Genomic DNA, 15,149 nt, shown 5'->3' with positions numbered 1-15,149 from the left:
AGAAAACTGTGCTCTTGTTCAAGTTGATAGATAGACCAGACATAGTACAAAAGTAATCCATTACAGATTTAAGAATGGAAACTGAGGTTAAATCACCATGACAAAAGAGAAAAAGGTCATCTGTAAAGGAAAGGTGTGTAATACCTAGGTTTTTACATCTCCAATGGTACTTGAACCTAGGGGCTCTAGAGACAAAGGTTTACACAATGGAGGTAAAAGCATCCATGATTATGACAAATAAGAAGGGAGATATAGGATCACCTTGCCTGAGGCCTTTCTTGCCTTCGAAAAAACCATGGAACTCACCCTTAATGGCCACTGTGAAAGAAGGGGAAGAGATACAGGTATGAATGAGCTTGATAAATTTACTTGGGAACTTGAGGAGGGAGAGACAGTTAATGGTGAGTCCCAAGTGACTGAATCAAAGGCCTTTCTAAGATCAATCTTGATGGCACACCTTGGAAGAGGGTAATCCCTGTGGTAACCTCTGAGTAATTCATGGGTGAGCAAAACTGAATCAGTGATTTTCCTGCCTTTGACAAAAGTTGTTTGGGTTTGATCAATGATGTGTGGAAGAACAAGTTGTAATTTGTTTGCAAGGAGCTTTGCAATACACTTGTAAATGGTATTACAACAGGAAATGGGTCTATAATCATTGAGGGATGAAGGGTTTTGGCATTTTGGGACAAGGGAGATATAGGTGTAATTGGCTTCACTTAGGAGTTTTCCATTTCTGAAGAACTCAGAAATAGCTTTGATTGTTGAGCTACCTACAATGGGCCATGCTTTATGGAAAAACATAGCATTGTAGCCATCTGGTCCAGGGGCTTTGTCCTTATTAAGTGACATCATGCAGCTTTGAATTTCATGGTATGATGGGATTGAGTCCAAAATACAATGAAAGTGGATAGGGATAGCCTTGGTGATAAATATTGAGAGGTCAGCCTGGGAATGAGTGATAGGTGAAGTTGTGCCAAATAAAGCCTGAAAATATGATAAAATCTCCTCTTTAATAACCTCTGTTTCATTTATTTGAACACCATCAGCATTGGATAAGCTGAGAATCTTTTTCCAGTTGGCTCTAGAAACAATAGATTTGTGGAAGTAGGATGAGTTACATTCACCAAGTTTGAGCCAAACCATTCTGGATTTTCTGCCTAAGCATGATTTCCTGTATTCCTGCAAGCCTCATATACTCCTTCGTGAGAAAGAGGTCCAGTAATCTGAGTTGAATGTCACTGGGATTGTGATCAAGGTCAAGTTGGCATTTGTCAAGTTCCCATTTCACTGCCTGTATCTTTGAAGCCACTTCAGAGAAATCATTTCTACATTTAGACTTGAGGATGTGCTTAAGTTTTTTTAGCCTCTGAACCACTTGAAACATAGCAGTACCTGCAATGTAATAGCTCAAGGCACATTGGACAGAGGGAAGAAATTGAGGATGAGTACACCATGCATTGAAAAACCTGAAAGGTAAACACTTTTTAGGAGAGTTAGAATTGATTGTGACCAAGATAGGGCTTTGGTCAGACACTCCAGGGGGAAGGAAGGTGTATTCAGAACTAGGAAGTGTAGCATTCCAGTGATAATTGATGAGCGCTCTATCAAGTTTTTTCGCAATACAAGCATTACCCAAGCTCCTATTGTTCCATGTGAATAGAATCCCAGTGAATTTGAGATCCTCAAGCTTAGCTTGTTGGAGACATTCACATACATCATTGATTGCTGGACATCCTCTAGTTGAACCACCATTTTTCTCACCAGTATTAGAGATGATGTTAAAATCTACCATCAAAATCCAAAGGTTATTGAAAACAAGTGTGGAGTGGCTTATGATATCATCCCAAAGGGAGAGTCTTTCCATAGTAGAATTAGAAGCATAGACAAATGAGGTATAGAAGTTGATATGCTGCCCAATGATAGTGATATAACAATGTATGGACTGCCTAGTAGTGGTAATGACATTGGGATCAATGGCGTTTGGATTCCACATAACCCAGATTCTACAAAGCTGGGTGAAGGAATAATTATGGATCAATGGCCAGTGAGCTGCAATTCTACTATCGACAACTGTAATATTAGTGGGGGAGATCTTAGTCTCAATGATTGAGACAATATCTAATCTTTTATCAGAAATCAGATTCCTGATTTCAGACTGTTTAAAGGGTATATTAAGCCCTCTTATGTTCCATGTTAGGATGGAGATCATTTACAGAGGAATGATGGAGAGTTTCTGGGATACCTGAGATCCTTGGGAGGATCATGGGGTATCAGGCTTGGGCTGCAGCTTTGATATCTTCTGGCTAACTTCTTCATACTTCTGACTGTACATTTCTTACTAGGAGAGGTGAAGGGAGAATGGGGATAAGCAGGACACTCTTTTGGGACTGAGCTAATGTGCAATGGATTATTTACTGGTGGGGAGGGTTGTGTGGATTGGTTTGTGGATGAGGAGAGTTGGTTTGGGTTAGGACTGTTTTGGTTTGAATAACATAGTCTCTTGCAACATAGAGGGGAGGGGTTGACCTCCTCACAGTTCCTGTGGGAGGTTAGAACCTGATGGGATATGAGACTTTGGAGAGGACCTGTTAGCATAAGATTTTGAGGAGGTGGTATGGTGTGGTGGAGAAAATGGAAATGATGGGGAGACATGAGAAGGTGGTGAGGTGGATTCATGGGTGCAGTTAAGAAGGGGGGAGAAGTGGTTGGTGGTTTCTTTATCAGTGGTCTTCTTGGGAGAGGCTTCACCTCCAGTGATCTGTCTTCTTTTCTTTTGAATGGTAATCCAATAATTGGACTGACAGTTTGCTGCTGGACTATTGTCCTTCAAAGAAGTATGATTAGTGACATTCATGGGGCAAGAGAATTCAGTGTGGTTGAGCTTATTGCATTTGCTACAGATTTTGGGAAGCCACTGGTATTCAATGGTGATTCTCTCCATGCTATCATCATCTACCATAAGATGGACCTCATTAAGGAGGGGTTGTGTGAGGTCAATTTCAACACAGATTCTGGCAAACTTTAGTTTGGTTCTTCTTTCAGTGGCTTTATCTACATTTAGGGGAATCCCCACTGAGCTTGCAATATGGCTGAGGCCTGTGGCAGTCCAGTAATTGAAAGGAACATTGAAGAATTTAACCCATGTTGGGATAATTGAACTGTTGCTTGGTTGAGATAGGGATTGTGTGTTCCATTTTTTCAGGGAGAAAAGATGGCCAGCAATGGACCATGGGCCATTGGATAAGACATTCTCAGCCTCATGTGTGGTATGAAACTTGAAGATATATGAGCCATTTTCACCAATGATCGTATCAGTGAGACCATAAGAGTTCCAGATTTTGGCTGTTGAGGATTGGACTACTTTGAAGGGAAACTTTTTGTGAGTTGATAGTCGAATGAGGTGATTTGCCTCCCAAAACTTCCTACCCTCAAGAGCAACTTCCTTTGGAGGTTTAATAATGGGTTTGCTGCGCCAGTTGTGTGTTGTGGTAATGGTGGTGGTGGTGGAAGTGTAGTAGTTGGTATGGTAGTTGTATAATGGGCAAAATGTGGAGAAAGTGGTTTTTGTCTAGTGGGTTTTGTGTTAATCCTAGGTAGGTCAACTGTCGGTATTGGTAATAGACCAGTGGTAATAGCTGGAGGGTCATTGATGTGCTGGGCTAAAGCTGACAAAGGTAGTGGGTTGGCAGGTGGCGTATTAGGTGAATTTGGTTGGAAACCTGAAATGGGTTATAGTTCTATATGTGGGATCGAGTTTGGTTGAAAGTGATTTGAGTTTTTTCCTATTTTGGCAGTGTGTAAGTTGGTTGGTTGTGGAGTATGCAGAGGTGATGTCACGATAGCAGTTGATGCAAAATTTAAGTTAGAATTTGAATTTGAATTCTGACCTGGACCTCTAATGGTGGTTTGGTTTCCTTTGCCGGAGGAGGAAGAGGAGGTGGTGACCATGGTGGTTGCTAGAGGAGCTTGTTGTTGCTGTTGAATATGTAGTTTGCATTCAGCAAGCTCAGCTCTTAGCTCTGAGATAATCATTGAGGTTGTTGTACATTTCCAGAGCCCTCCCAAGGTTTTCATCCTTCCATTCAAGTTGGTCCTGAAGCCTATCAATTTGATGGGCTGGGGAGCTGTATAAAAGGGGATTAAAGTTCCTTGGTAGGTGAGACTTCGCTGTAGAAGTAGGAGTGGCTTGTTTTTGTGGAATAACAGATGGGTGTAGGCTGGTTTGCTTATAAGGAATGACAGATGGTAGTGGGGTTTTGTTGTTAGGTGAGTCATGTGTAAGTATCCTTATGGGATTGACTGTAGAATGAGGGAAGTGGACATGGGGTTGGCCAGAGAGTGAAGAAGGAATAGTGGTAGATATGTGTGAGTAGTGCTATGTTCTGTGGCTTCTTTAAGGTGTTTTTTGGTGTTGGAGTCTTTTGCTTGGGGATAGCTTTTTGTTGTTGTATGTTAATTGGTTTTGGGTGAGGAATTTGCTTGGTTACTGGTGATTGTAAGTGGTTTGGGATAGATGCTTGTTGATTTACATGGAGAGATGGAAATGGAGGTTTAAGGTGGTTGGCAGTGGATTTTTGGTGAGGTGTTTTAGCTGTGATGGGAGAGGCAAAAAAAAATTTTGAAAGCTTGACTGGTTGAGGATGTGTTGATGTGAATGGTGGTTTGAGATGGTTCTGTATGGGGTTAAACACAGAAGGAGGTTTCTGGTAGTTTGTAGACTGTTGGTGATGTGGTGGGTTGAGTGTGGAGCTATGGTGGTGAGGGGGAGGGGGTTGGAGAGCATTCTTCTTCTTCTTCATGGTTTTTTTCTTCTTCTATTTATAAAATTTTTTAAAGCAAATAAGCTTGGTTAGTCCAGGCATGTTGAAAGGACACTTTGTATCTTCTGTAAGTTTTCTTCTTTGCTACGTTCAAATAAAATGGATTTAAAGCATACAATTTTAATAATTGAATATTAAAAAAAATAAATTATACTCCATAGTACTTGAGAGTTGAACTCACATACAAATATAAAGCTTTTGCATAAATCACTACAAGAAATATCAATATTTGTGACAAATTTTTTTTTTTGTTAACTTTGTTACAACTGAAAATTAAAAAAAAAAAAATATATATATATATATATATATATATATATGATAAGAGAGAAAAAAAAAAAGAAGAAATATTTGTGATGGAAGAAAAAAATTGTTACAAAATGAAAGTATTTGTGACAGAATAAAAAAAATGTCACAAAAAGGGATATTTATGACCGAAGGAAAAAAAAAAAAAAAAAAAAGAAATATTTGTGACCAAAAAAAAATTAATACAAAATGAAGGTATTTGTGATAAAATAAAATAAAAAATTCACAAAAAGAGATATTTTTTACAGAACAAAAAAATGTCACAAAAAATAAAAATAGTGACAATTAATTTCGGTCACAAAATTATTTAATAGTGACACAATTAATTTTCATCACAAAATTATTTAGTGGTGATAGTATGAATTTTGTCACAATTCACTCACTACTTTATAATTCCCAATTGTGCATTCCTCGCCATCGCCGGACGGATGCCCTCTCTCTCCTCGCCAACTCTGGACGCTCCAGAATACCAGCTCACTCAGTCAATCTCTTCGACCTTCTTTCTCAAACTACTCGCCGATCGATCTCTATAAAAGATCATTCCACAATCTCTAGCAATTATTTCGCAATTTCACATCATGAATTTCTCACTCTCTGATGACCAACCAATTCGTTGTCATTCACTTTCGAGCTTGAATTTGAGAATTTGATTCAAACGGTGTGCATGAATTTCGCTCTTTCAATTGATTAGAGTTGGGGCTTCTTCGGAGGAAGTTCAGTCCATCACGAGCGGTTCGTTTGGGGACGAAGACGAAGTGCCACAACCTAGATTCGATGACTTCATCACTTCGGAGAGAGTCAATGTTGTTACGTTGGTGGCCATTGTCTTGAAATTCAGAGAAAGAATATGAGAATTAAAAACTCTATTCAATAATTCATTGATTCATTGATGAGTATTACATCCAATTTATAGAATAGGATTAGCTAAAATAGGTAACTAATTATACAATAATCGGGAAACTAATTACCTACCAGTTAGCCCTAAATTAAGGAGAAAATAATTCAATCCTACAGCTGTACAATAGGTAAAATCTCAACACTCCCCTTCAAGTTGGTGCATAGATGTCACACATGCCCAACTTGTTTAAAATTTTTGAAAACACTTGATTTGAGACTGCTTTGGAAAGAACAATAATCGGGAAACTAATTACCTACCAATTAGCCCTAAATCAAGGAGAAAATAATTCAATCCTACAGTTGTACAATAGGTAAAATCTCAACACTCCCCCTCAAATTGGTGCATAGATGTCACACATGCCCAACTTGTCTACAAATTTTGGAAACACTTGATTTGAGACTGTTTTGGTGAGAATGTCGGCTAGTTGATCCTCAGATTGAATCTTAGGCAACTCCACAACTTTTCCATCTAACTTCTCTTTAATGAAGAATCTGTCTATTTCGACATGCTTCGTACCATCATGTTGAACTGGATTATAGGCAATATCACATGCTGCTTTATTGTCACAATATAATTGAATCGGTTGCCCAGGCAGATAACCCAAATCCCGCAAAAGAAGTCTTAACCACAAAGTTTCACAAAGTCCAAGTGCCATACCTCTGAATTCAGCTTCTGCACTCGAGCGAGCAACAACATTTTGTTTCTTGCTTCTCCATGTAACAATATTACCTCATACAAAAGTGAAGTAACCAGAAGTAGATCGCCTATCATCTATAGCTCCAGCCCAGTCAGCATCAGTATATGCATCTATGTTTTGATAACCAACATTTTTAGTGAACAAAATTCCTTTTCTAGGAGCAGATTTCAGATACCTCAAAATGCGCATAACTGCATTCAAATGTTGCTCTCCAGGATCATGCATAAACTGGTTAACAATGCTCAATGCATAAGCCAGATCCGGTCTTGTGTGTGCTAAGTACATCAATCTCCCTACAAGTCTTTGGTTTCTTCCTTTATTAGCAGGTACTTGGTTGGACTCAACACATAACTTCAGTCCTTCTTCCACTGGTGTCTTAGCTGGTTGACATGCTGTCATGCCAGTCTCTTGTAATAGATCTAAGGCATATTTTTTTTGAGATAAAAAGATTCCTTTATTAGATCGAGATACTTCTATCCCAAGAAAATATTTCAAAGGACCTAAATCTTTCATTTCGAATTCTCTGGACAAGTACTTCTTGAGAGCCTTCATTTCTTCAGGATTATTCCATGTAACCACCATGTCATCTACATATACAATGAGTGCAGTGATCTTACCCTGTTGTTTCTTCAGAAATAACGTGTGGTCTGAATTGCTCTGACGGTAGCCAAAGGCTATCATACACTTTGTGAATCTTCCAAACCATGCTCTTGGAGATTGTTTCAACCCATATAATGATTTCTTTAACCTGCAGACTTTCCGACTATACTTTTCGGGTATCATGCATCCTGGTGGAAGATCCATATAGACTTCTTCAGATAATTCACCATGCAAAAAGGCATTCTTCACATCAAATTGTTGCAATGACCAATCCAAGTTCGCAGCTAAAGACAACAAGACACGAACTGTGTTTATTTTGGCTACAAGTGCGAACGTCTCTATGTAATCGATTCCATAGGTTTGGGTGTAACCTTTTGCCACCAGTCTTGCTTTAAAGCGTTCAACTGTGCCATTTGCTTTATACTTCACAGTGTAATCCATCGACATCCAACTGGTTTCTTTCTTGGGGGAAGATCAATGAGTTCCCAAGTTTCATTTTTCTGCAAGGATTTCATCTCCTCGTTCATAGCTGTTTTCCACCTAAGGTCAGCTAAGGCTTCCTGCACACTATTAGGAATAGATACAGTGGATAATTGATTTACAAATGACAAATTTGATTCTAACAAACGATGGTTCGACATATAATTGCTCATGGGATACTTAACTTTACTAGAAAGTTCAGGTTCATATGTGGGTTTAAGAATACCTCTAGTGTGACGCGGTGGTAATTATTTTCTGAGTGGCTCAGGTATTAAATCAGGAACATCCTCAGCAGACGATTGGTTTGATATATCAGTTATGAGGGACTCGAACTCGGACAACGATGGGGTTGGCGCCATACTTTCCATTTCTGGGCGTTTATCACCACTTTGACCCAAACTTATACCACTCGAATCCAATTCGCTTGATTCCTGATTAGTTGGTCTAACTTGTGAGTCATTAACATTAGAATTGCCGTCCTAAAAAATGTGATAATCATAATCTAGAGTTTGAATTTCATTCTGGTACTCCCCCTGAAGTTCAGACGCAGAGGAAAAATACATCGAGTCTACATGGAAGACAACACCCAGTGTGATAAACATTCGTTGAGTGAGATGGTGATAACAGCGATACCCCTTTTAATGAGTAAGGACAGCTGGGGCAACAGCTGCGTCAGTGAGAGCTTGCAATGGTGTTCGGAAGGCAATAAAGTTGAAAGGTACTCAATTGATAAGATATGCTGCAGAGGTAAGTGCCTCTCCCCAATACGATAATGGCATATGTGCTTCTATCAATGAAGCACGAACAACCTCCAACAAGTGTCGATTTTTTCGCTCTGCAACCCCGTTCTGCTGGGGTGTATTGGAACAAGTGGTTTGATGAATAATTCCATGTGCTTCCAAATACTGCTGAAGGTCAAAACTCTGATATTCTCCACCATTGTCACTACAGAGAACCTGAACATGTGCATTGTATTGAGTTTCAACCATTTTATGAAACCTCTGAAACAATAAGTTCACGTCACCTTTGGACTTCATCAAGCACAACTAGGTCATCTTGGTACAATCATCAATAAAAGTAACAAACCAACGGGCTCCACCTAAAGTAGTGACTTTGGACGGACCCCAAACATCATAATGTTTAATTATAAAAGGAAGTGGACTTTTATGCAAACAAAATGGATACGAAACACGATGGCTCTTGGCTAGTTCACAAACATCACAGAGAAAACTAGAAACATCACATTTTGCAAACAAACTAAGAAATAATTTTTTTAGATAGTCAAATGAAGCATGCCCTAGACGTCGATGCCACAGCCAGATTTCAGATTTTTTTCTCTCCCCCTCAGAACCATCCACTGTCAAGCCTTGTTGTAACTTGTCGAGACTTTTGGACATCAAGTCCAAATAATACAGTTTCCCTCGCCGAATACCACAACCAATCGTCTGCTTTGTTTTGATGTTCTTAAACACACAAAAATCAGGCCAAAAAATGACAACACAAGATAAAGCTGTGGTTATTTGGGAAACTGACAAAAGATTAGAATCTAAAGAGGAAACAACTAAAACAGAATCTAAATGCAGATGATCAGTGAGTGTCAAAGATCCTTCCCCAATAACTGGGGTCGAAGTCCCATTGGCAGTAGAAACAAATTTGTGTGAGGATGAATTAAGAGGTAAGACATGTCTAGAATCAAATGTCATATGATCTATGGCACCAGAATCAATTATCCATGCACTATTAGCAACATGTGTAGAAATATTGAAATTCTTACCATCAGTATCTGTTGTCTTAATAACTGCTGTAGTGGAGATCTTTATTGAATTCTTCGTCCAACGGTGATGATCCCACCATTCCAGATATTCCACAAGTTTGAGACAGCGACTTTTGGTATGACCAGTCTGGTTGCAATGAGTGCATTTGTAGATAGATTTGTCTGCTCCAGATGATTCAATATTTTTTTCATGCATTTTTTTTTTGTTTTGTTTTGAGAACTGGTTTGTTACATAACCAGTTTTCAAATGAGGTTACAAAATTGGTTTAGTTTTGAACTAATCCAAAACTAGAATAGTATTACACTTGTAGCCAAATAGAGGGTTTTGATTTTTTTTTCCTTTTTTTTTTTTTTTTAAATATTATATATATATATATATATATATATATAAGAAGATACTATGGAGAAGATGAACCGGCGGTGAGCTAGATCCAGCTATTTGGAGCTAGATCTGGTGCTGTGAGTTAGATCCGGCGGTTTGAAGATGGTGGTGAGATTGACGGTTGTGGAGTAGCGGCAGCGGCGAGCTTGGGGATAGAGAGCTCGCGGCGGCGGATGGCAGGGATCATAGTGGCGGCAGCGGTGGCGTTCCGGCGTGGGCTGCAGATCCGGCGACGACACGGGCTGCAGATCCGGCAAGGCAGCGGCGGACAACGGCTATGATCCGGCGACGCGATTCGGCAGTTGAGGTGTATCCGGCGATAGCTTCGTTTGGAGAGTCGCCGGCAGGCAACGGTGCAGCGGTTCGTCGCCGGCGAAGGAGGCAGCAGGTCGGCTGTGATGCGGGCAGCGTGGCTTGCTTCACCGGAGAAGATGTAACGGCGGCAGCGATTGGTCTGTGGGTTGTGATTAGGGCTGCAACTTGGGCGGGTTAACCCAGCCCAGCCCAACCCCAACCAAAAAATTTTAAAATTTGGACATACAATTTACAAATTGGATTGTGTTCGGGTTGGGTTTTGTCAAAACCCAGACATATTCGGGTTGGTCTCGGGCTCAACCCGAACCCAACCCGAAACCCAAATAAAAAAAAAATTCTCCTTCTCTCTCCTCTCTCTTTCTCTCTCTGCTGCCGTCCTTGCCACCGCCACCGCCGTCCCTCAGATCCACCGCCTCTTTCTCTATCTTCTTTCTCCTCTCTCTTCTTCCTCTTTCTCTCTCGGTCTCTCTTCTTTCTCTTTCTGCATTTTCAAAGAACTTCTGGTCATCATCAATCTTTCTCTCTCTTTCGGGTTGGGTTTTGATTTTTTAAACAATCTGAAATGATCTGAAATATATGGGTTTTGAACTTTTGATTCTTGCAGACAGATCTGAAAAATATATGGGTTTTGAACTTCTGATTCTTGTAGATTTTGTAGTTTGTAGTTGCAGAGAGAGAGAGAGAGAGAGAGTTGAGAATGAGACCTGGAGGTGGAGGCGATTGGGGAGGCCAAAATATCAAAAAAGGAATTACCATTTTCTGCTACCTCTTGGGTAATCTACAATCTTCTTCTGTACAAAATGTCTTCCAAATAGAGCTTTTTTGTTTTAATTTCTCATAAAATCTAATCCCCCCAAAAGAGAGATTCTACTCTTCACCTTTAGTACTCAACACTACCATTTATAAATATACATATTTTTATAAACTTCAAAATGTTGCTTCCAAAATTATCAACCCGTCACAACTATAACAGACACTACCATTTATATATATATATTTTTTGGGGGTTGATGGCAAGCTAAAAGATATGGGTTTTGATTTTTTGAACAATCTGAAATGATATGCCAATATGGGTTTTCATATAGGTAATAGGTTTTGAACTTTTGATTATTGCAACAGATAGATAAACTGAAATATATAGGTTATGAAATTCTGATTCTTGTAGATTTAGTACTTTGCTGTTGCAGAGAGAGAAAGAGAGAGAGAAGGCAAGTTCAGAGTTGAGAACGAGAAGAGAGATGGAGGCGGCGATTGGGGAGGCTGAAACGATTTGCCCTAAATATATATATATATATATATATCTAATAATAATATAATAAAAAATATATAATATATATAAATTTTTTCAAAAAAAATTATATAAAAAAATAAAAAAATAAAAGAACTCAACCCGTCAACCCGACCCAACCCGCCCGAAAAATTTGATTCGGGTTATGACCACAACCCGTGTTGAGTAAAATTCGGGTTGACCCAACCCAACCCGATTCGGGTTGAGGTTGGGTTGGGGCTGGGCTGGGTTGGGCCAGCCCAACTTGCAGCCCTAGTTGTGATTGGTCTGTTGTATGAATGTATGTGTATGGGTGTTTGTATGGGTCAATAAATTGCAAAGAAAAAATTCAAAGGATACAATTCAAGAATGGCTCTGATACCATCTTGAAATTCAGAGTATGAAAATTAAAAACTCTATTCAGTAATTTATTGATGAGTATTACATCCAATTTATAGAATAAAATTAGTTAAAATAGATAACTAATTATACAATAATCGGAAAACTAATTACTTATCAAGAGCTGTACAATAAGTAAAATCTCAACACATTGTTCCCCTCTCAATTGCTAATGGTTGGAGATAGTCCTTTGCTGGAGTTGTTCAGGCTTTCTTCTCTCTCTATATATAAACACACACATATGTATATGCATGCGAAATTGTATGAAGATGGCAATTGAATAAAAATGTCAGAATTAATAATACAATTCAGAACTTAAAACAGCTATTTTTTTTTTTTTTCTTCCATTAAATAGAACATGAACAGTTTGCCCCCTCACGAATTTTTGGTTGATGGATATTTGGAAAATAAAGAATACTGAAAAACCAACATTGATAAAATGCCAGAGAATTAAAGGTTCTCCAATTATTATTGTAATTTGTAAGTAAATCTTGTCAAATGCCTATCTTTTCTAATAGATAGCAATTATTTTGTTATTTCTAGATTGTAAATGGTAATATGGAGATTTATACGCACACACATCATTTGCTTCAGGGTTTTTTTTTTATTTTTTATTTTTTTTATTCTCTCTCTCTCTCTCTCTCTCTCTCTTGGTTATTGATTATGTATGGTTATTGATTATGTTGATGTGGAGCTTAAGGACCTTATAGTTAAATAACAATCTATATGATACATGGTGCATCATATTTTCTAAATAAAAGTTAAAATTTTGAACTATATTTTCTCCCATTCCAATTTCAAAATGCTGCATCGGACCATTGGTGCTCCCAAACATAGTGCTAGAAATTTTGTAGTTCTGTTTTGGTGAGACTGATTTTATTGCTATAGAGAAAGAAACCGAGTAAACATTGTTTCCAGTTTCCATATCAGCTTGTGTTCTTGGTAGCACCTTTTGTGGAGGAACATACAATGGCATCAACATTGAATACCTAGAATTAATTTGTTGGTAAAGTTCTGCATATATATATATATATATATAAACCACAGAAAGTGCTTAATCGCTCTTATGCATTGCCTCCCTTAACATCCTTATGTATTGAAAGTGCTTAATTTTATGGGTTATAAACCACAGAAGGGTAGATAATGTTGGTGCCAGAGATGGGATGCACATTTCTCAATTACTTCTTTGTAGTTCGCATTTTCCAGTCACCATATTTAGTTTATCTTTCAATTTTAGAAGAAACTGAGATTTAGTGTAGTCCACCAAGAGTATCTGTGCATATTTATATATACTATATGGATGCATTATATATATACTGAGCTTCAATATGGAATTAATTAAAATTTTCCATGAGTACAAAATAACAATTTCTACTCTGCATTAACAACAAAATAGAATTGCGCTGTATCTTTTTCATTTTGATTATGGCTTTCCCTTTCCATTTTGTTAATTAATATTGTGTTTTTTTTCATGTACTCGAACATCAGTGAAAACTTAAACATGAGCATTATTTGATTGACCATGGTGCGTGGTGGACTAGTGGTCAATGTGAGATATTATTGATCCCTTGAAATTTGATGGCTTCATTGTGTTATTCTTGCAGCTAGTTTGGAAGCTAAAATCTTGAAATTTGATACACTTTGTTCATAGAAAATTTTGTTTGGCACTTATTTTACTTGGTTTATTATTTTGTTTTCCTTATTTCATACTGCATTTTTAGTTGGCAACTAAATGGTTGCAGCTTGTGCCTTTATTTAGTTTTTGGGATTAAACTTTGGCTGGTTTGACTAATAAATTATTTTTTGTGACAGTAAAATTTCCGTCACAATTAAAAGTATTAGTGACGGTTGTTAATTTACTGTCACAATATATAAGACAGTGCGTAATATTTTTGTAACTAAAATTTTTTTGTGACAAAATATCGAATATGAATGACCTTTTTCTCCGTCACAAATGCACTCTTTTGTTGTAGTGAATGTTAATATATACACTTAATTATATAAGATTCCTTCTTATTTAGTTATATTCCTAGCATAATTAAAAAAAATAACACAAATCCCATATTTGTTTTTGCAACAATTATTAAATTTAACATAATTGCTAATTCGAAGTCTGAGGTGTGAAACTAATTCTCCTGATTGCGGACATAGACTTTTTATATCACACCACATAGATTGTTATGTACTTGGTGTATGATTGTAATTTATCTATTTATTTATTTTTCGTGTGCTTGATTATTTGAGTGTCTATCTGTTTTTTTCCAATTATCTTCTTAAACGAGGCAACATACTTCATATTTATGACATCAAAATATATAATCAAAGCAATCGATCCTCTCATTGTTGGTAATTGTTTTTGCACAAAAATGCTTCTTCTTTTTCTCCTAAACGGTAACCATTATGCGTTGATGACATACATTATAAATACTCTCTTCGTTTTTTTTCATTGAGAAATTTTATTCAATTAACAATGGCAGAACCAAATACACAGGTCATGGAAACCTCAAGTACACCAAAAAAGCAAAAACTAGAAAGGACATCACAACCAAGAAATACAATCAAACATACAATAAATACAAATAACAAACACAAAGGAAACAAAAATAATAAATATTTTCACCACCATCATTAATTGCATATAGATTATACCTCACTCTGGTTTGCAAGGTCACCAACATTGTTATTTGTTTTTTTCTCGGGAAAATATTCATTTGGGTTGTTGAAGAAGGAACGTTTTGTTTTCCGGTTGAAGATACCAACATAGGTAGATGAGGCCATGTCAACGAACAGGGAAAATTGCATAAATGCAAATAAGGTTACTGGGAAACTAGCAAGCATAATGACTGGAACAACAATCCATCTTCTTCGTTCACTAAACACAATAACAAGAGTGACACCAAAAGTTACCATCATGGAGGCAATGGACAGGAAAAGGGTGGCAAGACCAATTATTAATCTCACGGGTAATGCGTTGAGGAAGTCTTTTTCCTCAAAGCGTGAAGTGAGAATGCTTAGGAACATTAACACTACAGTAACTGAAGAGAATAGAAATAGTGCATCTGATATAACGAAAAGCATAAAGGAGTTACACTATAGGAACCTGTGTTCCCTGCATGAGCTGACTTGGGGTTCCCCGAATTCTCTGATTGATCATAATTTCCACCTGATAATGTGAAGGCTGCGGCAAACATAACAGTGACAATGAGTGTGGCCA

General features: G+C 37.7%; 1 protein-coding gene across 1 annotated transcript; it reads right to left on the bottom strand.

Annotated features, from left to right (window-relative positions):
* Positions 1-1,120: 1,120 nt before the first annotated feature.
* LOC132272850 (uncharacterized) lies at positions 1,121-2,209 on the bottom strand. The gene has a single exon (XM_059773929.1). It carries the CDS (start codon positions 2,207-2,209, stop codon positions 1,121-1,123), a length of 1,089 nt encoding a protein of 362 aa, XP_059629912.1.
* Between the last annotated feature and the right edge of the window lie 12,940 nt (positions 2,210-15,149).

The sequence above is a fragment of the Cornus florida genome, unplaced genomic scaffold, assembly GCF_030987335.1.
Source record: "Cornus florida cultivar Cherokee Brave unplaced genomic scaffold, ASM3098733v1 CherokeeBrave_3.0.0_Hap2_Chr09, whole genome shotgun sequence".
In the NCBI taxonomy this organism is placed as follows: domain Eukaryota; kingdom Viridiplantae; phylum Streptophyta; class Magnoliopsida; order Cornales; family Cornaceae; genus Cornus; species Cornus florida.
The sequence above is the reverse complement of the archived record's forward strand: the minus strand, read 5'-3'. Positions and strand labels throughout refer to the sequence as shown.

Bases quoted from the DNA above. Each gene is read 5' to 3' on its own strand.
- LOC132272850 (XM_059773929.1), bottom strand. From the start codon at position 2,209: ATGATCTCCATCCTAACATGGAACATAAGAGGGCTTAATATACCCTTT.